Source organism: Micromys minutus (genome assembly GCF_963924665.1).
Source record: "Micromys minutus genome assembly, chromosome: 10".
Taxonomy (NCBI): Eukaryota; Metazoa; Chordata; class Mammalia; order Rodentia; family Muridae; genus Micromys; species Micromys minutus.
In genome coordinates this window covers 21083595-21110585 of record NC_137979.1, presented here as the reverse complement: position 1 = coordinate 21110585, position 26991 = coordinate 21083595, and the positions used below count along the sequence as shown (strand labels likewise).

Genomic DNA, 26991 nt, shown 5'->3' with positions numbered 1-26991 from the left:
ATGGACTCCTTTGAAAAAAAACCTCAATCATCGAATCTATTCATATCTCTCCCCCAAAAGTCACTAGGATTTCTGTCAATTTTTTTTAAGAAAGAAGAAAAAAACCCAGTACCAGTCCTCATTTAAAAGATACGTACACAATTAAATGCATTTTGACTTCAGCGAGGTATGTAGAGAGTTATATATAAACATATATTTCATCTTTTTCCTTTTCAATGCCTGAAGGAAAAAAAAAAAAAAAACCCTTCACATCAAACCACTCCCTTCTGAAGTATTCAGGAAAAAAAAAAAAAGCTTTTCTTTAGAGAAGGAAGGTGGGGGGAGGAAGACTAGTAAAGAAAAGAAAAATTCAATCTAGTTGGACTAGTATCTAACTAGTTAACCTTTAACAATTTATGCTGATGTCAGACTGAGCATGAGTACTGATTAATGCCCCCCCCAAAATATTCTTATAAGGGGGGGGAGTTAAGTCACAGCAGCCATTTTTGTTTTATGCAGAAATCCTTCATGCCCCCAACATACACACACACACACACACACACACACTCACTCTCTCTCTCTCTCAATACACAAGGAAAATGTATTAATCTGTGCACTAATCAGTTATGAAAAAAGGGAGAAATTTGTGGGTTTCTGAGTAGAAGCTTGGAGATGGGATGGAACAGGGAGAAGGGGGGTGTATGAAAAATGAAATATTAAGCCAGCCATTTTGTTTTAAAAGGGGATTTTACCCCCCTCTCTCTTTCTTTATAAAGGGGGTGGCGGTGCTGGAGGGGGGGTTGTTTTAAAAATAATTTCAAGGCGGCCATCTTAGTGCCTCAGCTCTGAGAAATATTTCTGAGCGCCCCCCTCAGAATTTAAATATATTTAAAGCAACCGAGGGGGGTAGAGAGAAGTCGAAAACTTTTATATACATATATATATAATTTTTTTTTTAAACGATCTCCTTTTCTTGTTCTCTTGGGAGAAAAGAGAGAAGGGGGAAAAAGTCCTTAAATTTTTCCAAGAACATTTTTGGGGGTGGTGCGGCCCCCCTCCTCAGACGCCGGCCCCGGGGGTGGGTGTTCTGGAGGGGGGTGGCCCGGGGGTTTGGGGGGCTGGGGGAGGCGGTGAGGAGGAGGAGGAGGACGCCGCCGCCGAGGAGGAGGAGGAGGAGGAGGAGGAGGTGGTGGTGGTAGCGGTGGGGGAGGCGGGCGGGCGGTGGGTGGGGGGGTGGTGGGGGGGCCAGAGCCACAGGATGGCTTCCCCTCTGAGGGACGAGGAGGAGGAGGAGGAGGAGATGGTGGTGTCGGAGGAGGAAGAAGAAGAGGAAGAAGAGGGCGACGAGGAGGAGGAGGAGGTGGAGGCGGCCGACGAGGACGATGAGGAGGACGAAGAAGAGGGAGTACTCGGGCGCGGGCCGGGCCACGACCGGGGCCGCGACCGCCACAGCCCCCCCAGCTGCCACCTCTTCCCGCCGCCGCCGCCGCCGCCGCTGCCGCCGCCCCCGCCGCCAGGTAAGCGTCCGTCCGAGTCCCGGGGCCCGAGCGGAGCCCCCGGGCCCGGCACCTACGGTTCGGCGGAGCCGAGGCGAGTCCCCGGCGCCTGGCCGGTCCGGACGGGCCCCGCGGTCCGGGCGGCGGCGGCCTCAGGGCCAGGCCTCCTTCCCTCCCCCGCCGCACCCCTCCCCCGCCGCTACCGCGACCGCCGCGGCCGCCCGGGCTGGAGAGCGCTGGGAGCGAGCTGCGCGCGCGGACCCGGCCACTTGGTCGCGGCTTTCGGGGGAGGAGATTTTTTTTTTTTTTTTTTTTTTTTAACCCTCGGCGGGGAGGGGGTAGGCAGGAAACGGCCGTGGCGAAGCCGGGCCCCCCCTTCCCGGGCCGAGCGAGGGACCGCGGAGACCCCGGCGACCGGACGGCGGCGTGGGGGGAGGGGCGCGTGGGGGAGGGGCGGCCGCGTGAGCGCCCCTCGGGCCCCGGTGGGGTCGAACTGAAGCTAAGTGGGTTCGGTGTGTGGACGCCCTCCGCTGGGGACTTGGGCGTGCAGAGGTGGGACGGTGGCCCGCGGACCAGCCCCTCCACCTGCAGGGACTTCGGTGCCCGCCAACTTAGGGGTGTGCGGTGGCACGCGGGGGAGGGGTCGTGCGAATGTTTGGAGCGGCTGGTGACTGGGGGCAGGTGGTGGCCACGCTCCACGCAGACCACTTCCTGGAGTAAGACTTGGACCTACCCTCCACTCCCCCTAGCCGGCCGTCGAGATCTCGGGTCACTACAGATTAGGAGAGACCCGAGACTGTCTGGGGAGCCAGATGCCCCCAGCCCCACCCTCGTCATCGCTGCCCCGGGCTCTTTTGTGTCAAGTGCAGCCCCCTCCTCCCTCGTGACCCCGTCAGTCTGGGGTGGCCGAACTGCCCAGCTGTGACTCTCACGTGGCTGCCATTCACTGTCACTCTCCTGAAACCACCCACACACCCTGACCACGTTGGGGGGCGTGAACTGCCCACCCAGCTGCTCTGGCTTGACCGTCACTCAGCACTCTTCTCTGATGACAGGTCACCTGGAGTAGCACGCCCAGCTGTGCTGGGGACAGACCCGTATCTGGATCTGTGGCCCCCTCTCAGACCACCCTCCAAGTGCAGCGATTTCTAGCTTCTCTAGGATAGGTGTCGCCAACCTTTGATTGGGGACATCCACACCCCCCAAGTCTCTGGCGGCAGAGCAGCCCACATGCACCAAACTTTATTTATTTGTAGAACTATCTTATTGACCACTGTGACTTTTTGTCGCACGTGTAGAGACAGCCTTTGGGGGAGGGGGTAAAATAACGTTTAATGCATACTGGGTAGAGCCCATTGCTCACCCCTGCCCCTTGCCAGGTTTACCTGTAAAAGAGCAAAAGTTTAGAGAAAAGTTATTCCAGAGAGCCTCCAGAATTCACTTGGAGTGGGGGAAATAATAAAAGATCCCGAGGAGAGGGCTTCCCGCAGGGCAGCCTGCGGCTAGGTGTGAAAAAAGACCTGTCAGGTGAGTTAGGGGATCGCTGCCTCGGACCGTTCTGAACTCGGGATCTGATTTTGATCCCCGGTGCCCGTCAGAGAGGAGAATGAGCCAGCCTAAGGTCGAGATGGGTCTTTGTGTGGCGTCCTTCCTCCCCCTTTGCTTTCTGAATCCTTGAGAAGCGTCAAATGCTTTTTGAGTCTTTATGTTTGAAATGAAATCTCACCTCTTCTGTCTCCCTGGGCAATTTCGTCTCCCTTCCAGCCCTCCAAGTCAAAATGACCCAGATACACCCCCTCAGATGACTTTCTGAGGTAAAACTTTCGGAAAATATTTTTAGCGTACTCATTATCCGTCTACCTAAAGTGTGGGGAAAAATAAGTCCCCTCTTAAGGAGCTCTGTTCAGGCTGCCCGCCCTCGTCTCTTTCTGGAATATGAATTTGCACTCGTGAGAGCCTTCCATTGTTTTTCAGTGCGACTGCTTTGATTCTCACCATTTTGTTTTACATTCTTACCCAAGACCAATTTTTATCCCTTCCCCCATCGCGCCAGTCCCCTTACATTGTTGAACGTTTAAAATAATAGCATTCGTGTTGGTGGGGGAAGGGAGCAGGAAGCTAAAGAAAAAAACCTCATTTCTTCTCCCTCCCCCTTCTGGCAAGTCTAGAGAAATAATATAACATAATATATAGATGTGATTCCTTGGGGGGTGGGGATGGGGGTGGGGAAATGATTGTGGGTGGTGCGGAAAATTCTGGTAGTTTCTTTGCAAAAGGTCTGAAAATACAAACCCACCTCCTGCATTCAGTACGCATGTGCGGTAGACCTATTATGGAGGTTCGTTGTGGGGGAGGGAGGGGAATTTGAGAAAAAAATAAATATAAGTGTGAGAGATTGATGGCGAGATTAGGAGAGGGGCGGGAGGAAGGCTCTTGCCCAGGCTCCTCCCACAGCCCTACTGCCAGACTCCGCCCTCGCCCTCCCCACCTTCCCGAGATCTGAGCCGGGCTGTGGGAGAGTCTGGGCTCGCGGCCAGCTTTGAGAGGCTGCTGAGACAGAGGTTGGGGCTTCGATTTGCTTTATTACCCTTCCTTGCCTCTCCTCGCCATTCTTACCCTCTGCTGGCCACCGACGTCGGCCTAAAGCTGAGAACCTCCTGCGGGGCTGGGTGGGAAGTAGAGTTCACAGGCTTCCTCGCCCCACACACCCAGGCTGACCCAGGCGGCTCACTTCCCTGATCCTTAGCCAGTTGGCGTAGCCTGGCCTGCCCTTGCCACTTGCCCCGCGGTCTTGGTTTCCATGTTCGTGTTAACCCAAGTCCCTAGAGTTAAGGGGAGCCAGCTGCTGGGCCTGACGTCTGACTTCCTATTACAGCCCAGGATCGTTTTTTTTTTCCACACACTGCCTCTGGGCGGGCAGCCCCTTTGCATGCCCACACCCCATCCTAGAGTGTCTTTGCTCACTGGGACCTGGGATTGTGGAGGTAGAAGGAAAGGTAGCCGCATCGGAATCCCAGGCCTGGGGTGTTAATTGTGACTAATTTTCCCTTGGCTGTTGAGGGAATGAATATTGTGTGTCCTAGAGCAAGAGGCTGGGCCAAGCCCTGGCTTTCCCCTCTGGCTGCAGCTGCCTCTTCTTGGACAGGACAGGTCTGGCTGGTTAGTCTAGTGACTGGTGGGGGTGCTAGGTAAGCCACGGCCATTTCTGTTTGGCATTAGGGCTGAATCTTTGAGAAACAGCTCTGGTCCCCAAACTTGAGCAGACTGGCAGGGGTCAGGGAGAATGGGGTGGTGGGATATCAGGGAAGAACTTGCCCTCTGATAGATGGGTCCTCTGATGGAGCTCTCTGGGGAGAGAACCAGGGGCAGAGCTGTGCTGAAGCAGGTACAGGTGTGTGTGTGTGTGTGAATGAATTTGAGACTGCCCATGTTAGGTGTGTCTGTGTTTATATCCTTGTTTGTGTCCCTGCCATGTGTAGATAGAGATTCGTCTTTATGTCTGGGACAGATTTAGAGGTGAAAGGTACCGTCTCTAGAAGTAGATGTAGAGGCAGGCAGACTCCAGTCCTCCGGGAGGAGGGCTATTTAGGGAATTACACTGATTTCCTTTTGCTGAGTTAGGCTGTGATGGAGGCAGATACTGGTCCTGTGGGGAAGAGCGGATGACTAGCTGAGAATTTCTTTTGCTCCAGTGCTGTGTTGGTGTGATTATCCAAGAAAACGTAAATAGAGGCCTCCCTCTTGGCAAAAAAGGATGTCAGGGCCCCAGGGTGCTAGTGTGAGAACCCAGGTGTCCACCTCTGGCTCTCGCTCCTCAGCATCTGGCTTAGGGAGCTGCCAGCTTGTGTCTCCCTACTCCAAGTGCTGGGGTCAGGCCAGGCCAGCAGCTGGGCATGGCTTTCCCGGGTCCTGGGCAAGCTGCCAGCTGGCAAAGGGAAGGGGAAGGCAGGAGGAGCCCTGGCGAACACTGAAAGACCTGCCACAGTCTGAGCCGGTGGCCTAGAGTCTGGTCCCTTGTTAGTAGGAGGGGAGAGAAAGGAGTGGCTTGGCTGCTCTTCCTTTCTCACCTTTGACCTCCATTCAGAACCAGAGGATCCCTGAGTACTAGAAACACTGTTTGCATTGAAGGACCGGGAAACCGAGAGGGGTTAATGCCTGGGTTCCTAGAGAGTGCTACTGAGGCAGTAGGAGGGACGAGGAAGGACCTCAGAGATTGGGACCCTCTGGGTTTAGGTTTTCTGGTGCTTTTTCCTCCAAAGATAAAGATGATATCCGGCTGCTGCCTTCAGCATTGGGTGTGAAGAAGCGAAAACGAGGTCCCAAGAAGCAGAAGGAAAACAAGCCAGGCAAACCCCGGAAACGAAAGAAGCTTGTGAGTATCCTACAGCAAGGCGCAAAGGTCCCCCTTCCCAGAGACGACATTTTCTCTATTCCTCATTACCTGGGTAGAGGAGCTTCTAGGGTCAAGAGACTTTACCCTCTCCTCTGCCTCTCTTGGACCTGGAACCCAAGCCTCACTTTCTCCAATCTGGTAGAGTCCAGTGGTCAGGATAACTCACCCTACCATCTGAGAGCGGTTAGAGCATACTGTCTCACTGAGGGAGTAGCTCAGTGCCTTGCATGTTTGAGCCCTGAGTTTAATTCCCAATGCAGAGGGCAAAAGAAAACCACAGTCTTAGAGGAAGAGTGTGTGAATTCAGAACCTGGAAATCCTGTCTTACTGGGCACATTATTTAACTCCCTGTGCCTGCCTCAGTTTCCTCTGAAAAAAGTGAACAAATATAGACCAATTGCTGTTTCATAGGATAGTTGTAAAGATGGAAAGAGATAAAATATGTTCTGTGCTAAGAACAGTTCTTGGCACGTAGTGAGAATGAATAAATGTTATTTTTATTTCTCTTCCTTAGGACAGTGAAGAGGAGTTTGGCTCAGAGCGAGATGAGTACCGGGAGAAGTCAGAGAGTGGAGGCAGCGAGTATGGAACTGGACCAGGTCGGAAACGAAGAAGGAAGCACCGAGAAAAAAAAGAGAAAAAAACAAAAAGGAGGAAAAGGGGAGAAGGGGATGGGGGACACAAGGTGAGTAGAGTTAGGGAGTGAGCATCAGAGAGCAGCAGAGGGATGGAGGGGTACCACCAGAGCTGGGCTTTGTAAGGGATGGAGGGGCACCATCAGAGCTGGGCTTTGTAAGGGATGGAGGGGCACCATCAGAGCTGCCTTGATAAAGGATGGGGACTGGACTGCACAGGGGAACAGGAAACCGGTGGAAACTGAGAGGCAGTAAAGGATGCTGGGAGAGGAGCCAGGGTCCCCCACCTTACCATCCTGTCCTCCACTCAGCAGGTGGAACAGAAGTCATCCGCAACCTTACTTCTGACCTGGGGCTTGGAGGACGTGGAACACGTGTTCTCTGAGGAGGATTATCACACACTTACCAATTACAAAGCTTTCAGTCAGTTCATGAGGTACAACAGAATTGGGAATCTTTCAGACAAATACTTAATTATTAGGGTATGGGCTGGGCCTCTTTAGAATCTGTTGAAAATCTAAGAAAATGCTTCCTAGAGAAATTCGCAGCGTATGCAGAAATAATTTTATACATATTTCAGTATACTCTTGGTTTGGGATCTACCAATCCCAGCTAAGAGTCCATCTTTCTCTTAGGTTGTGGGGACAGAGATCATGAGTCTGGTACTATGTTAGAGAACTTTCTAGAACTAGAAGGTAGTGAGGACAGGAAGGATTGAATCGTCTGCTCTGATGGTTCTGTTTTTTCCTCTTTGTAACTGCTCCAGACTAGACCCAGGTGCCATCACTGAGAGTTTTCATTTCAACTCTTCACAACCATTTCTTTTTAAGAATTTATTTATTTATTTATGTATATGAGGTGCTCTATCTGCATGTACACCTGCATGCCAGAAAAGGGCATCAGATCTCATTATAGATGGTTGTGAGCCAACATGCGGTTGCTGGGAATGAACTCAGGACCTCTGGAAGAGCAGCCAGTTCCCTTAACCACTGAGCCATCTCTGCAGCCTCAGAACCCTTTCTTAAGCCCTAGTAAACACAGATCATGCATTGAGAGCAATGGGCTTGAGCTATGGAACTCTCAAAGCAGAGACCAAGTAGAATGCCTGTGGGTAGGAGTGTCATCTGGACACAGCAGTTTGGTGCCCTGGTTTCATCTCAGGCAAGTTACTTAGTTTTGTAGGTGCTTGGTTTTCTTATCTGTAGACTAGACGTACCTGCTTTGTGGGAGCCTGTGATGATTTGGTGGGAAGCCGAATGCATAGACCAGTAATGTTGACCTCGTCCCCAGGGATTGTTGGTAGCTGTCTTTGGGAACGTCTTAGTTACACATCTGCTATAACTAGTATATTTGTCAGCACTGAGGGTCATGGATGTCCTAATAGGAGTTTACCATCCCCTAGAGGAAAACATAATGTCTTTCTCTTTCAAACTATCACAAGAGAAACTTTCTTGAGGTTCCCTATAATTCAATAAAACGCAGAAAATCAAAGCAAGAATGCCATTGTGAGGGTGGGACTTGACAGGATCTATTTTCCTTTGAACTTATTTTTACTTAGCTCATTACTTAAATTAATATTTTTATTAATAGGACATATTTTCCCCACCCAGGAATGTTAGCATAGACTTAATTGATACAGGAGATGGCAGTATTTCCAGACCGTCTGTGAAAAGTTTTGAGTTTTCTGCTGCTATATTTTCAGGCCCCTAATTGCTAAGAAGAATCCTAAGATCCCAATGTCGAAGATGATGACCATCCTGGGGGCCAAGTGGAGAGAGTTCAGCGCCAATAACCCCTTCAAAGGGTCAGCAGCTGCTGTGGCGGCGGCGGCAGCAGCAGCAGCAGCAGCTGTAGCTGAGCAGGTGTCAGCTGCTGTCTCCTCAGCCACCCCCATAGCACCATCTGGACCCCCCCCTGCCCTTCCACCACCCCCTGCTCCTGAAATCCAGCCCCCACCCATCAGAAGAGCCAAAACCAAAGAGGGCAAAGGTAGGAACCCTCTTCTTCCGACCTCCGTTACCTGCTTTCCAAACTGCATGGCTTCATGACTCCATAACCGTGCTTTCCCAGCCTTGATTGCTAGGGAAGAAATGCTTCCCGGGACAGGACATAGGCAAGCTGTGGCCCACCATACAGTCCAGAGTTCCCTACAGCTCTTACTCTGCCAGGATGTGTCATGGCCTATGAATTTTCTCCCCTTCTCTATATCCTCATGCAGGTCCAGGCCACAAGAGGCGGAATAAGAGCCCCCGAGTGCCTGACGGACGCAAGAAGCTTCGTGGAAAGAAGATGGCGCCACTCAAAATCAAGCTCGGGCTTCTGGGTGGCAGGAGGAAGAAGGGCTCGGTGAGCAAGCCTCCCATCTGCCCAACACCTGGGTGTCAGGGCTGAGGGAAGCTGGGGTGGGGACCCCCGATCTGGAGGTCCTCACTCATGGCAGTGGGGTTCTGGGCAGTGTGTTTTTCAGGGTGATGAGGGCCCTGAACCGGAGGCCGAGGAGTCAGACCTGGACAGTGGCAGTGTCCACAGTGCCTCAGGCCGGCCTGATGGCCCTGTCCGTGCCAAGAAACTGAAGCGAGGTCGGCCAGGAAGGAAGAAGAAGAAGGGTGAGGACGTCACTGTGTGTGAGCCTCTCTGTGTGCCTTATTCCTTTGTTGTCTTTCTTTCTTCAGATATTGACCTCCCTATTCAAACCTTCTGTCTGCCTCTCCCTGAATCCCTTTCTTTTCTTCTCTGCTCCCTCTGTCTTGACTGGACTGTATGACAGTCCTGGGCTGTCCTGCAGTGACCGGGGAGGAAGAAGTTGACGGCTACGAGACGGATCACCAGGATTACTGTGAGGTGTGCCAGCAGGGTGGGGAAATTATTCTGTGTGACACCTGCCCCCGTGCCTACCACCTCGTCTGCCTTGACCCCGAGCTTGACCGGGCTCCTGAGGGCAAATGGAGCTGCCCCCACTGTGTGAGTACCTGGTGCCTTCTCTTTTCTTCTTGCTTTCTGTTACGTTTTTCTGGGCCTCTCCAGAATCCTAATTGGGTTCTTACCTTCAACCCCTTATTCCCAGAGTCATTAGGTTTGGAAAGTCGGGGTACCCTGTGTGGTTGGTCCCATGAGACTTTAACGCGAATCTAGGACTCAGTCGTATTAGTTTTCCTGTTTCTCCTTTTCTTCTGTCTGTGTCTATCTGCACCTGGCCTCCTAGGAGAAGGAAGGAGTGCAATGGGAGGCCAAGGAGGAGGAGGAAGAATATGAAGAGGAAGGGGAGGAAGGAGAGAAAGAGGAAGAGGATGACCACATGGAGTACTGCCGTGTGTGCAAGGACGGCGGGGAGCTCCTGTGCTGTGATGCCTGCATCTCTTCCTACCACATCCATTGTCTGAACCCTCCACTTCCCGACATCCCCAATGGTGAATGGCTGTGCCCACGATGCACAGTAAGTAGAACCGCATCGTCACAGCGCTCACCATTCAGGGCCTTTCACCTATTTCCCAGGCCCAAACACCCAGCTCTTCCTTCCTTAGCCGCCACCCTTTGTTGTACCTTTGTCCTACCTAACAAGGGGCTCTGCTCTCCCCCTTCTTCCCTCTTTCCCTTATGTGCCCATCCTGAAGTGTCCTGTGCTAAAGGGCCGTGTTCAGAAGATCTTACATTGGCGATGGGGGGAGCCACCTGTGGCAGTGCCAGCACCGCAGCAGGCAGACGGGAATCCAGACGTCCCACCCCCTCGTCCTCTCCAAGGCAGATCAGAGCGAGAATTCTTTGTCAAGTGGGTGGGACTGTCCTACTGGCACTGCTCCTGGGCCAAGGAGCTGCAGGTACGAAGCTTCTTTCTCCATGCCTAGGACCCTGCTCCCAGTCTCCTGCCCTCTCCTCCTGGCCCTCTCCCGGCCCCCTGTCCTCTGGGCACCCAGCTCCTTTGCCATCTTTGGATTTAGAGGCTATTTCTTCCCTTTCCCTCTGTGCCCCACCAGCTGGAAATCTTTCACTTGGTAATGTACCGAAACTATCAACGGAAAAATGACATGGACGAGCCCCCGCCGCTGGACTATGGCTCTGGTGAGGACGATGGGAAGAGTGATAAGCGCAAGGTGAAGGACCCGCACTATGCAGAGATGGAGGAGAAGTACTACCGCTTCGGCATCAAGCCAGAGTGGATGACTGTCCACCGCATCATTAACCATAGGTGAGTCCTGGCTCTGTGCAGAGGCCCACCTGGACTGTGACACTGCTCTAACTGCAGCGATGGCCCTACATAAACCAAATGGCCAGTTGAGGTTTGGGGGCTGTCTCCACAGCAGCAGCCCTTCTGGCCCTGCTCCTTCTAGAAAACGTGAGAAAGCAGGAGGAAAGCCCAGTCCAGCATCCCTTGTCTCTAGCAGCATGAGGATAGGGATGGGGCATGAAAACAAGCTCTGAGAAACTGAGAAACAGGTCGTCCAGATGAGTGTCTCCAGAGTCTTGTTGACCACACCCTAGCACTAGTTCCTTTTCGCCAGCGTGTGAGTGATCAGATGGGACCTTTGTTGGTTTGATCACTGCTCAGCCTAGTGCCTGGATCCATAGCTGGCTCATTTTAGGCACTCACCAATCCTGTCTGGTGAGAGAGTGATCCTATGGGCTCTCCGGGATGTTCTGTGATGGGCATCTTGTAGACCATCCGGAGAAGGCTAAGATAACAGGTGCTGTGTTTGTTGACACTTTATCAGAACTTTCTGCCGTGTGTGATCCATATTATTTTTCTTTCCTTTTTCTTGTTCCTCTTCCTGGTCTCCTGCCCAACAGTATGGATAAAAAGGGGAATTACCACTATCTTGTGAAATGGAAGGATCTACCTTACGACCAGTCTACGTGGGAGGAGGATGAGATGAACATCCCTGAGTATGATGACCATAAGCAGAGCTACTGGAGACATCGGTGAGGATACCCGCTCAGGGCCATGAAAACCACGGGGAGGATGCTGTTCCAGACAGACCCAGCCTAGGGCAGTTGCAGCCTCAGCTGGGGCTTTGAGTGGTTTGGTGGGGTAGCATAAGGAGGAAGAGTAAGTCCTGGCCAGCTCAGAAGCATGGCCCAGCAGCTAAGAGCTCTTGTAGAGGATCAGAGTTCAGTTCCCAGCACCTATTTCTGGAGACTTCCAACCTCCTGTGGCTCCAGATCCAGGGGACCAGACACTTTGTTCTGGCTTCTGAGGGCACCCCACACACAATAAATAAACAGGCAGACACAGACACATACATACATACATACATGCATACATACACACGTACACACATACATACATACATACATACATACACACGTACATACATACATACGTGCATACATACATACATACATGCATGCATACATACATACACACGTACATACACACACACATACATACATACATACATACACACGTACATACATACACACATACATGCATACATACATACATGCATACATACATACATGCATGCATACATACATACATACATAAATACAATGTGAGCAGTGGGTAGGAGGACACCTGGAAGAGAATGATGGACGCTTAAGGAATCCCATGGTGGAGGTGGAAAGTGTAGGATGGAGCAGGCAAGATGGCATGCTACTTGCTCTAGGACTGCAACCCAAGTTCACTCTCTAGTATCTGAACAGAGGAATAAGAGAATCAATTTCTACTGTTGTCCTGTGACCTCTGTTCCCTTAAATGTAGTTAAGAGTTTTTTGTTTAAAATGCATTGGAGAAAGAAAGTGGGAGGATCTGAGAGAAGGGTTTAGGCAGAGGGAGGCAGGTCTGGGATGGGTTTAGAAAAGCGTGAGTGCTCCCCGGGACCAGGTCTCACCAGACACCCACTCTTTTCTCAGTGAGCTAATTATGGGCGAGGATCCTGCACAGCCTCGGAAGTATAAGAAGAAGAAGAAGGAGTTACAGGGCGATGGGCCTCCCAGTTCACCCACTAATGATGTAAGTGCTCTTGTCCCTGCCACTACAGCATCAGGACTGGAGCTGTCAGCAGCCTCTCAATGGTGGCTTTTCTCACCATTCACCCTAGTCCCGAGGGCTAGGGATTTGACCTGAGGAGTTGGAGTACTACCAGCAGTTGAAGCCCAGTTCCTTTCCGAGCTGCCCCTTCCTAGAGTGCTGTGTGGTGATGATTTAGGGACTGAGGGCCGGGGAGAACACTGAAGACTAGAACTCAACTCAGTCCTTAGCTGAGGAAATTGTAATCCACCTTTTACCAGTGCCAGGGTGGGGCAGAAGCCTCCTCAGCTGTTCCCTTGAACCTTGTGATGTCTTTGACTCCACAGCCAACAGTGAAATATGAGACACAGCCGAGGTTTATCACAGCCACAGGAGGCACACTGCACATGTACCAGCTGGAAGGCTTGAACTGGCTGCGCTTCTCATGGGCCCAAGGCACCGACACAATTCTGGCTGATGAGATGGGGCTGGGAAAGACCATCCAGACCATAGTCTTTCTCTACTCACTTTACAAGGAGGTGTGTGTTGGACTCTAGGCCCCCTGAGGGCGCTGAGGCCTCGCCTGGACTGGGGTGGAGGGAGATGGCTAGAGCAGGCAGCCTGGAGACTGGTGTGCACACCCTTGAGCCAGGACTGATGGCCTTCCACCCTTGACTCCCAGGGCCACACAAAAGGTCCCTTCCTGGTGAGTGCTCCACTTTCTACCATCATCAACTGGGAGCGGGAGTTCCAGATGTGGGCACCCAAGTTCTATGTGGTCACATACACGGGTGACAAGGACAGCAGGGCCATTATTCGAGAAAATGAGTTCTCCTTCGAGGATAATGCCATAAAGGGCGGGAAGAAAGCTTTTAAGATGAAGGTAAGTCCCCCCCGTCTCATGCTTTGAGACCCTCAGGTCTGTCATTTCTTTGTCCCAGCCAGGAATTCCTCTTCTTATCTTTGTGCCTCTGTCCTCCACAGTAACTCCCCTGGGAGGATGTGAGGCTCTGTCAGCACTGGGCCTTGGGGTGGAAATTCGGGGCTGTGATTCGGCCCCTGATCAGTGTTGAAATTAGAATACCTGGCTTTCTGAGGGAGGGAGTCACAGGGTCTTGATATAGAGGAAGGGCTGGAGATGTGGGGGGCGGCGTGTTAAGTGGCTGATGAATGGGCAATGCTTATGTTGGCAGAGAGAGGCACAGGTGAAGTTCCATGTTCTCCTGACATCATATGAGCTGATCACCATTGATCAGGCAGCTCTGGGCTCCATCCGCTGGGCCTGTCTTGTGGTGGATGAAGCTCATCGACTCAAGAACAATCAATCCAAGGTGAGTGAGATCCCCACTCCGAGGACGTGGGAGGCTGTGGAGGACTTGTATTGATCCTTAAAGAAACTATAACAAAACTAGTCTGGTTTGTTGTAGGTAAGGTTCCTGTCAGTGGGAAAGGACTGTGCTACAGGAGGGACTAGGCTAGGACTGGGGTCTCTGATCCTGTGGGAAATGGGAATTCAAGAAGTGGCAACTGGGACAAGACTGTGAGGTGGGACGACCACTTGCCACTAAAAGCCCTTTCTTTCCCTTTCCTGTCCTTGTCCCACTTCCTAGTTTTTCAGGGTCCTCAATGGCTACAAGATAGATCATAAGTTGTTGTTGACGGGGACCCCGCTGCAGAATAACCTGGAGGAACTCTTCCATCTTCTCAACTTCCTCACTCCAGAGAGGTTTAAGTAAGTGGCTCACTAAGGCTGGCCCGCAGGGAGGAAAAGCAGCACAAGGACTTCTACAGGGTTCATCTGACATAGGAAATAGACCCCAGACCTTCTCCCTTTGTCTAATTCTTATTTCTTCATGTCCGTTAGCAACCTGGAAGGCTTCCTGGAGGAGTTTGCTGACATATCCAAAGAGGACCAGATTAAGAAACTGCATGATTTACTGGGGCCACATATGCTTCGGAGACTCAAGGCAGATGTCTTTAAGAACATGCCAGCCAAGACAGAGCTCATTGTTCGAGTGGAGCTAAGCCCCATGCAGAAGTGAGCCTTGGGACAGGCTGTCAGGCTTGGGGGTGGGACCTGGGTGATAGCTGTCCTAGGGTTGGGCCACATTGGACGTGGTGCCTGCCCATGCTCTTAATCCCAGCACTTGGGAGGCAGGACCAGGTGGATCTCTGAGTCTGAGGTTAGCTTGGTCTATAGAGTGAGTTCTAGGATAGCCAGGACAACACAGAGAAAGCATGTTTTTAAAAAAGAATAGAAGTGAGTTCCTTTATTATTTATATCTCTTGTATATCCCTACCCTGGTCTTTAGGAAATACTACAAGTACATCCTAACTCGAAATTTTGAGGCCTTGAACTCTCGGGGAGGTGGGAACCAAGTGTCCCTGCTGAACATCATGATGGACCTCAAGAAGTGCTGCAACCACCCGTACCTCTTCCCCGTAGCTGCTATGGTAGGAACCGAGATGGGGCAGGTTTTGTGGCTGCTTCTCTGGGAGGATCTGCCTTGGACACAGGGGTGGAGCCTTTGGCTTCTCCAGGCACTGTGGAGTAAGGAGTGTTCTTGCTGACCTGTTTTCAGGAGTCTCCAAAACTCCCCAGTGGGGCTTACGAGGGCGGGGCACTCATTAAGTCGTCGGGGAAGCTGCTGCTGCTGCAGAAGATGCTGCGCAAGCTGAAGGAGCAAGGACACAGAGTGCTCATCTTCTCCCAGGTGACCCTCCCCTCTGCTCTCCCTTCATGTCTGCATTCTGTTGCCATCCACCACCCAGACTTCAATTCCTGTCCTCGTTCCTGTGGCTGCTCTACCGTGAAAGGCTGAGATCCTGCCCATGGCTTGTCTTGACTCAGGCAGTCAAGGTGGCGTACGCTTATAATCCCTAAAGTTAGGGTGCTGAGGCCAAAGCCAGTGTAAAGGTAGAGGGACCATGTATTCAAGTGAACAGAGAGCTGATGGCTAGGCTTAACAGGTTTAGAGCAGTTCCCTTGCTTGCATCCTTTTCATTCATCCAGGCCACCTTTGGCCTACGCAACGAGACTTTGTCTTTAAAAATAAAAGGCCTGGCATGGCTGGCTCATCCCTAGATCTCATCCTTGTCTCAAAGAAGAGACTAGTACCAGTTACCAGCCCTATGGATTGGTACCACAGTAGGGACCACAGGCCTTTTGGATTCTGATGACAGGTATACCTCCACTTTGAAGAAAATGACACACCAGTTTTATGTGATTATCAAAGTATTTCTATAGGTTTCTCGGAAACCTTCTCATGGGTCTCAGAGAATCTGTGGCTTAAAAGAAGTTGTCAATCAAAAGACTTTGAGATAGGCCATGAGGGCAGGGATAGGCGGAGTCTGACGTGGAAATGTGCAGCATGCAGCAGGGTGCCTGTGTTTAGGTGGGAGGCTTAGGGATTTGTTGTAGTAAATGAAGGGTTGCTTCGGGGAACTAGGCCTGAGTTACTGTGCTGGTCTTCTGGACTCCTGCTGTCCCCTTTTTAGATGACCAAGATGTTAGACCTTCTGGAGGACTTCCTAGACTATGAAGGTTACAAGTATGAGCGCATCGATGGCGGCATTACGGGCGCCCTCAGGCAGGAGGCCATTGATCGCTTCAATGGTGAGGAGGAGACGCTGTGCTACCTGTGGACACGGAAGGCCAGAGAGCTTCTGCCATGTTCTTAGGATGGGGATGGCGAGGGGAAGCTGGAAATTTAGACTGGGAGTAGCGGTTTATAGTCAGAGCATTACCAGCAAGGGTAAACTTGGCCTCTTACTTCTCATATTCTAGCCCCTGGTGCCCAACAATTCTGCTTCCTCCTATCTACCCGAGCTGGTGGCCTGGGCATCAACTTGGCCACTGCTGACACTGTCATCATCTTCGATTCTGATTGGAACCCCCATAATGACATTCAGGTGGGAACCAGCCTCCTACATCCCCTGCAACATTCAGCAACTTGGCATGAGTTCATGAAGGACTTTTCATGAAGGCCTTGCCTTTCCCAACGCTGTGCCAGTTTCTCTCTGTCATTCTCCTGGCTCACCTCCATTTTCTCCTGCCCCTGTAGGCCTTCAGCAGAGCCCATCGGATTGGCCAGGCCAACAAAGTGATGATTTACCGGTTTGTGACCCGAGCCTCTGTTGAAGAACGGATCACACAGGTGGCTAAGAGAAAGATGATGCTGACACACCTGGTGGTGCGGCCAGGCCTGGGCTCCAAGGCTGGCTCCATGTCCAAGCAGGAGCTGGATGACATCCTCAAATTTGGCACCGAGGAGCTATTCAAAGATGAAAATGAAGGTAAGGACTTCTACAGCTCCCTAAATGTAGTCCCTGGGAACTTCCCACCTTGTCCCCCCTAAAAAAAACCTCAAAAAACAAACAAACAAACAACAAACTTCTCCTCCCAGCCTGTAAAGTACAAACCTTTTCTTTTTAGTAGTCCTGAGAGAAGGGTCAACCACCTAATGAAACAAAGCAAGAGACACTAGACGTTAGCCCCCAGGGAGTGGTCATTTCTTCTAGGGCCCAGTGAGAAGGAGAAGCATCTCACCCATCCCACCTAAACTCTGCTAAGTTTCTGGCCCTGTCTCTGCCAGGGGAGAATAAGGAGGAGGATAGCAGTGTGATCCACTATGACAATGAAGCCATTGCTCGACTGCTGGACCGAAACCAGGATGCGACTGAGGACACAGATGTGCAGAACATGAACGAATACCTCAGCTCCTTCAAGGTGGCGCAGTATGTTGTGCGTGAAGAAGATAAGGTGAGAGGCCTGGGGGCCACACCATGTCTCTTCAAGGCCATCTCTGAAGAGCAATGAATGCCTTTCACTAAATTTTGAATTAGGAATATTCTCCTGCACTCGTATTGTCAATCTCTTCTCTTGTTCCCCACCAAAAAGCAACAGTGTACCTCAATTTCTCACTGTGATAGATGAGACTGGATGTGGAAAGTCACCTAGGCACAGAAAGTCCTTGTAGCCACAGAACTGTGCTTCTGAATCTGTGGGGCGAATATGGGGAGCAAGGAGAGGGTTAGAGAAGCCAGAACACTGCAGGGAAGAGATGGTAGGAAGGATGTGCTGCAAGAAAACTGGACGCTGGGCCCAAAAGCATCAGGCAGGATTTGGCCAGTGCAGGTGGCAGGGATTGGGATGCTGCCCGGGGACGAGTGAGGAAGGAGACTGCCAGCCTGCACTCCTCTGCCCTTCAGATCGAGGAGATTGAGCGAGAGATCATCAAGCAGGAGGAGAACGTGGATCCTGACTACTGGGAGAAGCTACTAAGGCATCACTATGAGCAGCAGCAAGAAGACCTTGCCCGAAACCTAGGCAAGGGCAAGCGGGTTCGAAAGCAGGTTAACTACAATGATGCTGCCCAGGAGGATCAAGGTAAGGGCTGCTTCTGACAAAGAGGTGGGGAGGGAAGGTGTTTTGGGTAGAGCTGCTGAGGCTGGGGCTGTAGAAAGGGAAAGGCTGCGTGATTGGGATGGATCAGGAGGAATTTTTCTAAGGCCAGATGGGTTTGTGGGGATTTAACTATCTAGAGACTACAGAGGGATCCTGTGAGCACACAGGGTCTCCCTGTTCAGAGTAGCTTCGACAACAGTCACAGTGGTAAAGTGTGTACTACACAGAGGCTAAAGATGGCTCAGAACATATAACCCAGGCTCTTCAGTAGGACCAAGGACATGGTGGAGATGGAGACATGTCCAAGAGGAAGAATCCAAGTGGAGAGGGCCCTAGTATGGTTGCTGCTTACTATCGAACCCTCTTTGTCCCTCACAGATAACCAGTCAGAATACTCAGTGGGATCTGAAGAGGAGGATGAAGACTTTGATGAGCGTCCTGAAGGTGGTGTCTTTTCCCGACTTTCTGTTCCCTCTCTCACTTCACTTTCTAGCTTTCTTTAGGCCCACTGTTTTTAAAGACTTATTTATTTTTAATTTTTATATGCATTGTTTTGTCTGCATGTATATCTGCGCACTACCTGCATGCCTGGTACCTGCAGTGGCTAGAAGAGGGGGTCAGATCCACCAGCACTGGAGTTACAGATGATTGTGAGCCACTATGTGGGTGCTGGAAATCAAACCCTGGGCTCGTAACTGCTGAGCCATCTCTCCTGCCCCCGAGCCCTCAAACCCCGGGCTCGTAACTGCTGAGCCATCTCTCCTGCCCCGAGCCCTCAAACCCCGAGCTCGTAACTGCTGAGCCATCTCTCCTGCCCCCGAGCCCTCAAACCCCGGGCTCGTAACTGCTGAGCCATCTCTCCTGCCCCCAGCCCCCTATTTTCATGCAGTAAAAAGGCTTTGTTTTTGGATGGGAACATGGTAGCACACACTTTAATGTCAACACTTACAAGGCAGGAGGATTGTGAGTTTGAGGCATTCTGACTACACAGCCAGCCTGCACCTAAAAGGAAATAGAGCTGCTTTGGCAGGAAAACGGAAGACTGCACACAGGAAGGAAGTGCTGTCCGCGGTCTCTGTTGTTGAATTTGGAGCATATAGCCATGTGGTTGCAGATGCCCTCGGGTCAGGAAAGGTGTTGAGGTTCGATGCTGCATACCTGCAGGCCCAGCCATTAGGAAGGTTAGACAGGATCGCTCAAGTCCAGGGGTTGTCCGCCTGGCCAACATGACCTCATCTGAGGGCACAGACACACAGACCCAGAAACCACACAGGAAGGTGATAACATTGTCTTGTCAGCTGTGTGTTATTAGTTATTAAATATGGCTTCTTCCAGCCTTGGTAGGTGGTACTGACAACCTGCTTGAAAGGAAATTAGGGGTGAACATGGCACAGGCTAGCTGTGTGTTTTGTTTATTATGGGATGGATATAACGAAGACGAAGGGCTTAGAGGAGGTGGTGACTCCACTCATTGGTGTCACTCTCACCCTTAGGGCGCCGACAGTCAAAGAGGCAGCTTCGAAATGAGAAGGACAAGCCGCTGCCTCCATTGCTGGCTCGAGTTGGGGGCAACATTGAAGTGAGACTTATGCCCAGGCACTTTGCATGAACTCTAAGGAGAAAAGGGTGGTGGAGGTGGGGGGTGTTGGGAACAGCGGACTGGGCCACCAATAGAAAGGACTTCGGGTTCCTAATCATTCATGGTCCTGCCTCTTTGCCTCATCTTCAGGTGCTGGGATTCAATACCCGACAACGGAAGGCTTTTCTTAATGCTGTGATGCGCTGGGGGATGCCACCACAGGATGCTTTCACCACACAGTGGCTAGTGAGAGACCTGAGGGGCAAAACGGAGAAGGAGTTTAAGTGAGTGTGGGTGACTTGGAGATGAATTGAACAGGGGCTAAGAGCTTTGGACATTACTTTCTTCCTCTCGGCTACCATATGATGTGACCTTACTCAGCTGATCACCACCTCCCTACCGTATCGCTTGTCCAGGCTCTATTTCCTGGGAGGTGGGCTCAGCCTACCCCACCTCCCCTCAGCAGAGCCTAGAATAAAGGGGCCAGGCCTCCTCCCCTATGGGAGAGGTGTTTGAAGAAGGAGCCTCACCCAGGCTGGCCTGGCTTCACACTTACTTTGCCAGGATAGCCTGGCAGGAGGTGCTGGTGAAGGGATGAAACGCTGACTGATGGGGCCCAGGAACAAAGTGCCAAGTCTCAGGAGGTGGAATGAGGGAGCTGATGGGGGCCAGTGAATGAGTCAGGATGTGAAGGGCTGGTGCGAGGGAGAGGCCCAGGGCCGGAGTCCTGGGAGCACTTGGGAGTTGAAGTTCAGGAGTCAGTGAGCACTGTATCATGCATATCCGAACTCCTCCTAAGTCCTTGCAACCCCCCTCTTGCCCCCATGCTTTTCAGGGCCTATGTGTCTTTGTTCATGCGCCATCTGTGTGAGCCTGGGGCCGACGGCTCTGAAACCTTTGCGGATGGGGTCCCTCGGGAGGGGCTGAGTCGCCAGCAGGTGTTGACCCGCATTGGAGTCATGTCTCTCGTCAAGAAGAAGGTATTGGTCTTTCCTCATTCAAGTATCAGACCAACTGTTTAGTGTCCATCCTTCATCTCTTACTTCCAGCTCAAGCTGGTGAGGTACAGAGGAAACTGGAGCTTCCCGTGTGTCCAGTGCCAGAAACTGACCCTTGTCCCCGAAAACCTCCTTCCCCAGGTGCAAGAGTTCGAGCATATCAATGGGCGCTGGTCAATGCCAGAGCTGATGCCTGACCCTAGTGCAGACTCCAAACGCTCTTCCAGAGCCTCCTCTCCAACCAAAACATCTCCCACCACTCCTGAGGCTTCTACAACCAACAGTCCTTGCACCTCTAAACCTGGTAATTGGCAGTCTGGATTGGGGTGGGGAGAGTGAGCAAGGGTGGCCAGCTATCAGAAAAACCTCTGCTTTTCCCTTCTTATTGGGCTGTTTGTATGATTAGAATGAGATTCATGAAGTTGGACAACTTCATTAAAGAAATGGGTTTATTTGGGCTCATCTCCTTCAAGCCTCATCTGTACACACTATAGTCATATTCAGTCTCTACCGTTCTATGACTTCGCACTGGGCATTACATTTCAGCATGTGAACCTTTAAAGAACACTTAAACCATATCCAAACCATAGCACTGTGCCTTCACCCACAGCTACTCCGGCTCCAAGCGAGAAGGGAGATGGTGTAAGAACACCGCTGGAGAAGGAGGACACTGAGAACCCAGACGAGAAGCCAGAGAAGAACAGCAAAGTGGGGGAAAAGATGGAGACAGAGGTATGTGCTTGCCTGGTTCTCTCTGAGGAGATGGAGTGGAGTCTGGAGGGATTTTGGCAACAAGGTGCCTGGGAACTCTCTCGCTCATCTTGACTCTTCTGTCCTCCACCAGGTCGATTCTCCCAGCCCAGCCCCATCACTTGGAGAACGGCTTGAACACAGGAAGATTCTGTTAGAGGATGAAGCACCAGGGGCACCTGGAGAGATGGAGCCTGAATCTGGGTACCGAGGAGACAGGGAAAAGTCTGGTGGGTGTATTATCCTACTAGTGATGGGGATTTGAGTTTTGGAGTTTCCTCTTCTGGACTTGGGGTGAGAGTAACAGCCTCTCCTTTATATCTTCTGACTCTTCCTACAGCCTCAGAGCCAACGCCAGGAGAAAGGGGGGAGGAGAAGCCATTGGATCAGGAACACAGGGAGAGGACAGAGGGGGAAACAGGGGATTTGGGCAAGAGAGGTAATGGGCAGAAGGACTGGATGCCTGAGTCCCTGAGGGTATCTGGGAGGTGGAATCTGGGGAACAAATGCCTGGGTCTTGGGTGGGTAGCTGTTGGAAGAGCCAGTATGGTTGATACATTAAGTAGTCTTGGGATTTAGAAGGAGGCAGTCCTGAACTTTGCACTCTTTGGCCTAGCAGAAGATGTAAAAACAGATCGGGAGCTTCGACTTGGGCCTCCTCGAGATGAGCCACGGCCCAATGGGCGCCGTGAGGAGAAGGTGGAGAAGCCAAGATTCATGTTCAACATTGCTGACGGTGGTTTCACAGGTGTGAGAAGTTGTCTGTTACTTGCTTCTCGCTGTGCCACTGTGTCCGAGGCTGCCTGCTCCATTTAATCCCAAGTACTTTGAATGAAATGGGCATGCTGACCGTGAGCCTGGCAAATCCTAAGTCACTACCAACCCCCTGTTGGTGGTTAACACGGCTCTGCGTCTGAACCCTAATGTGAGCCTAATGTGGGTCACTTTACTCCTCACTTCCTAACATAGTGTTTTCTTACCTTTCTAATTGACTTTTTTCAGATTTATTTTACATGTTACAAGTGTTCACCTGCATATATATATGTATGCACCGCATATGTATAGTACCTCTAGAGGTCAGAAGGTGGAACTGTATCTCCTATAAGTGGAGTCACAGATGGTCATGAGCTACCATTTTGGGGCTGTGAAGTCTGGTCCTTTGCAGGAGTAACAAGTGCTTTTAAGCACTTGAGCCACCCTTTGGCCCCTCCTACAGTTCTTAAGGAGCTTTAACACTCTGTCCTTATTCAGCTTTCCATGTGCATGCCTGTGGTGGGTGCAGTTCACAGACCTGATGCATCTGTTCTGTTCTTCGCAGAGCTGCACACACTGTGGCAGAATGAGGAAAGAGCAGCCATCTCCTCGGGGAAACTCAATGAGATCTGGCACCGGAGACATGACTACTGGCTTCTGGCTGGCATTGTCCTGTATCCTTTGTATATGCAAGGTTACAGAGGTTCTCTAACTAGGAGAGAAAGTGTCTTAGGGTTTCTGTTGCTTGATAAATACCATGACCAAAAAGAAACTTGGGGAGGAAAGGTTTTTTCCTCTTAAATTTGTAGCACATCTTGCGGGGAAGTCAGGGCAGGAACTAGAGGCAGGAGCTGATGCAGGGGTCATGGAGGGGTGCTGTCTATTGGCTTGCTCCCCATGGCTTGCTCAGCCTGCTTTCTTATAGAACCCAGAACCACCACCTAAGGGGTGGCACTGCCTATATTGGGCTGAGCCCTCCCCTATCAATCATTAATTAGGAAGATGCTCTATCGGTCTGCCTATAGCCTGACCTTATGAAGGCATTTTCTCAACTGAGGCTCCTCTTCCCAGATGACTCTTAACTTCTGTCAGGTTAAGAGGGGAACTACAGAGAAGGGTCCGCAATCAGGCGGGGGAAGCTTGTGCCTCATTCTGGGGACATCTGGCCAATAAGAAGAAATGTTCAGTCAAGTCCATTCAGTTAGATTCCTTGACAGTCCCCTTTCTCTGTTGTCAGCCATGGCTATGCCCGGTGGCAGGACATCCAGAACGACGCTCAGTTCGCCATTATTAATGAACCGTTTAAAACGGAAGCCAATAAAGGGAACTTCCTGGAGATGAAAAATAAATTCCTGGCCCGGAGGTTCAAGGTGGGGATGAAAAAGAAGAGATGTGGGTTGAAGAAGGGCCTGGCTCAGGCATGGGCTGGAAGGAATGTTACATCACGAGGGTTGAGATAACCCTTGTGGCTAAGACCCAGGACCTTCCTAGGGGAACTATGGTCTGGCTCACATTCTGTGGAGCTGGAGTTTCCAGGGCCTACAGAGGACTGAGTAGCTCTCTAGTGCTGGGTCAGCACCATTCATTCACCTGTCTTTACCCCATCCTATTCCCTTAGCTCCTGGAGCAGGCGCTGGTGATCGAGGAGCAGCTGCGGCGGGCGGCCTACCTGAACCTGTCACAGGAGCCGGCGCACCCCGCCATGGCCCTCCACGCCCGCTTTGCCGAGGCCGAGTGCCTAGCCGAGAGCCACCAGCACCTCTCCAAGGAGTCGCTGGCAGGGAACAAGCCAGCCAACGCTGTCCTGCACAAGGGTAAGGGCCGCGGTGGCCCCGCGCGGGGGAGGGCCCACAACGCTGCGTAAGTCTTCACCCCCGCACCCTTCAAAACCTTCCCACACCCTTCGTCCCCTTACCCCTCTACCCTCTGAACCACTGCCCTCTGACCTCTAACCCCACTTTTGACCCAACTGGTACCCCTTTGGGTTTTAGCCTTTACCCCTTGATTAAGCCCATACCTGATACAGTTCACATCAGTAACCAGTAGGGTATATCGGTCACCTCATAAAGTGGGGACCTGATCCCTGTGAGTGGGACCACATGGTTGCACCTGCCATGATCCTAATAGCCTTGGTTTGTGTGTACACCTCAGATGTTCTTAGCTCTGACCCACAGGTCACTTTCTTTGTCTCTCCTTCACCCTATGATGTGAAAACGACTGCCCATCTACATCTGGGCGAACCCCACAAAGCTTGCCTTTGATCCTCAACTTTTTCTCCCACGCCTTCTTACTTTGATAGGGTTAGGTCCCAGAGCCATCGTAACCACCTAACAGAGCCCGGTAGCACTAGACCCCTGCCCACCATAGGTCCTTCTATATAATGCTGACTCTTTAACCCCCTCCCATCATGTATTAAAACTGAGTCCTTAAATCATACTGCCCCCATGACTCCTATTTCCTCCCCATCATCCCTGACCCCAAAACCTCCCTTTTCCAGTATGGGATGTTCTGACAACCCCGACCCCATGTCTTCCAATGTCTTCCCTCTCCCTCTTTTCCATACTCTTTCCTTTTCTTTCCTTCCATCTGTTCTGTGTGGTATCTGGCCTGCTGCTCTCCTCCTCTGAATCACTCTTCTGTCTACTCTCTGCCATTTTGTCCTTGGCCTGTGGTCCTTTAATGTCTGTCCTCTCTCTCTGACTGTACTTGTCCATCTGACTGTCCCTTTTTCTGGCTCCATCTCTCTCTCTCCCTTTCTCTTGCCCTTCTCTCTCTGTGGCCCGGGCCCCAGTTCTGAACCAGCTGGAGGAGTTGCTGAGCGACATGAAGGCAGATGTGACCCGCCTGCCAGCCACACTGTCCCGAATACCCCCCATCGCAGCCCGCCTTCAGATGTCCGAGCGCAGCATCCTCAGCCGGCTGGCCAGCAAGGGCACGGAGCCTCACCCCACACCGGTAATCCTCTTTCCTAACTCATTCTGTCAGTGCCCCTGTACATATACACAAACTCTGCATCAGAACCCCACACATTTACAGCCTGCTCCCTGCCTAGTAATTCTGGAGCTTGGTTTTCCCCCTCTAGACTGTGCACTACCTAACCCCAGTTTGCTCTCATATTCCAGGCCTTTCCTCCGGGTCCTTACGCCACACCTCCCGGGTACGGGGCAGCCTTCAGCGCCACACCCGTAGGGGCTCTGGCCGCCGCAGGCGCAAATTACAGCCAGATGCCTGCAGGGTCCTTCATCACAGGTTAGATGGTGTTTCTGACTTCTCGCTTCTTTCACTTTCACCAAACTACATCCCTGCTTGACTCCCTTGTCCGGTTGTCTCTCTCTTCTAAGTGTTTTAGGGAGAATTGTTCTGGGCTTGTTCTCTCCTTTTCCCTGTCCCCTTTTTCTTTCCCCATGTCAACCTTGATCAGGAGGCTGAGGCAGGGTTCCTGAGAGTCCTGGGCTAGCCTGGACTTGCATGAAATGCTATTTCCAAATGGAAGCCAGCTGGGTGCGGTTGCACACAGTTAATCCCAGCAATTGGGAGGCACAAACAGGTGGATCTCTGTGGGACAATAGCCAGGGCTGTGTAGGAAAACCCTGTCTCAAAAAATAAAGAAACCAAAGTTTTACTCATGTGGTTTTATACCTCTCACTTGAGCTTCATCTACCTGCTCTCTTCAAAGGGAAATGAATGTGAATTCGGAAAGGCTAGAGAGCCAGACCTGTCACATTATTGTACTGGAGGAATCTATAATCTTACTACATTTATAAGAAAAATTAGCAGTGGCAGAAAATGACTGAGCAACAAGGATAGGTTGTTATCAGGGAGTGATATTTGGAATGTGAGGACTGACTCTTTCTTACCTGTTTCCCTGAACAGCCACCACCAACGGCCCTCCAGTGCTGGTGAAGAAAGAGAAGGAAATGGTGGGGGCACTGGTGTCAGACGGGCTGGGGCTGGATCGGAAGGAGCCTCGAGCAGGGGAGGTGATTTGTATAGACGACTGACTGGATCCCAGGCCTGCCCTTCACCTAGGCCCCGACCCCGGAGCCGACCCACATCTCAGGCCTTGGGGCCTGCTGCCAACCCTCCACCTTCCCAATCCCTTGGGCCACCACTGGGCTAGGAGCCCCTTTGCCCCTCTATAACGCCTCCCTTCAAGAAAGGACCCCATCTCTCTCCACCTCCACACACCTTTCCCACCAAACCTTGAAGACTGTGCTGGTGTGAAAAGGTCTGGGTGGGAGATGGTTAGCGGGGTCTTCCGAGTACCCGGAAGCCCTACCACCAAACATACACAGCTTTCCAGTCAATGGTTGTCCGGGAGGAGGGGGTGGAGCCTCCTAGGCCTTTCCTGCAGTACCACCTCCTGCCAAAGTCGGGGGTTAGCCTTGCCGGGCATTTAGGAACTTTTGTGCGATTGTCAGAGAGGAGGGGACCTTATTACAAAGATGAAAATAGCAGCTGGAGGAAGGAGGGGGAAGGGAGGGGGGCTGCATGGCACTTTCCTTCCTCTCCCAAATGGAGGGTACAACAGCTACAGGCGAGGGAGCTGACCAACGCTTACTGGCTCAGTCAGCTTGTGTGCCAGCATCTTGAACTGTCTCCTCCCCAGGGACCAAGGACCACCCCCACAGAGTAATGGTTGGGTGATACTCCCTCAAGCCAAAGAGGAGCTCCCCAACCTGTTCTAGGTGACCTAGAAAGGGTGGGAGAGAATACAGAGGGCCAGACATGGGGCAGACCTCCACTCTGGGGCTCAGGTTTCTGGGGGACTAAATCCTCCCTCCTCAAGGCCTGGATGTAGACTAAATTTGAGTAGGTCAGGGGCCCAGTCAGGAGCCTGCCTTGCCTGTGGGACCAGAGCAACACAGTGGGTAACAGGCTAAGGGGATTTGGGCACATTTCCCCTCCAAGGAGGGGCCAGGGAGTGGCAGTTTGCATGGGGAACCCCCATATCCTCCTTGCTGCCCCTTTCCCAGTCTCTTCGCTCCCACTCCTGGTCTGTCCCAATCCCTTCTTCTGTATCAGGTTATCGGTTGTACATATAAATTATACTTTCC

The 26991-nt window shown here is 51.7% G+C and overlaps 1 protein-coding gene across 4 annotated transcripts; it reads left to right on the top strand.

The window, feature by feature from the left end:
• Positions 1–1237: 1237 nt before the first annotated feature.
• Positions 1238–26933, top strand: CHD3 (chromodomain helicase DNA binding protein 3; the record flags this gene model as incomplete). Of its 4 annotated transcripts, none has more annotated exons than XM_080923945.1 (40): positions 1238–1496; positions 5735–5847; positions 6383–6553; positions 6815–6939; positions 8206–8492; positions 8722–8849; positions 8959–9109; positions 9289–9464; positions 9706–9936; positions 10115–10318; positions 10475–10686; positions 11286–11417; positions 12351–12450; positions 12795–12986; positions 13130–13330; positions 13641–13778; positions 14058–14179; positions 14312–14485; positions 14760–14901; positions 15030–15161; positions 15946–16063; positions 16235–16359; positions 16512–16743; positions 17043–17209; positions 17659–17836; positions 18233–18298; positions 19348–19433; positions 19584–19717; positions 20269–20413; positions 20573–20735; positions 21042–21163; positions 21276–21411; positions 21522–21620; positions 21801–21929; positions 22500–22608; positions 23172–23304; positions 23553–23794; positions 24726–24889; positions 25057–25183; positions 25808–26933. In XM_080923945.1, the coding sequence occupies 40 exons, from the start codon at positions 1238–1240 to the stop codon at positions 26052–26054; spliced, it is 6312 nt and encodes a 2103-aa protein (XP_080780071.1). In that variant the 3' UTR covers positions 26055–26933. The 4 variants fall into 4 exon arrangements, with proteins under 4 accessions (XP_080780071.1, XP_080780070.1, XP_080780073.1 ...); XM_080923944.1 differs by having other exon boundaries at positions 9271–9464; XM_080923947.1 differs by having other exon boundaries at positions 23553–23748; positions 25808–26073.
• Between the last annotated feature and the right edge of the window lie 58 nt (positions 26934–26991).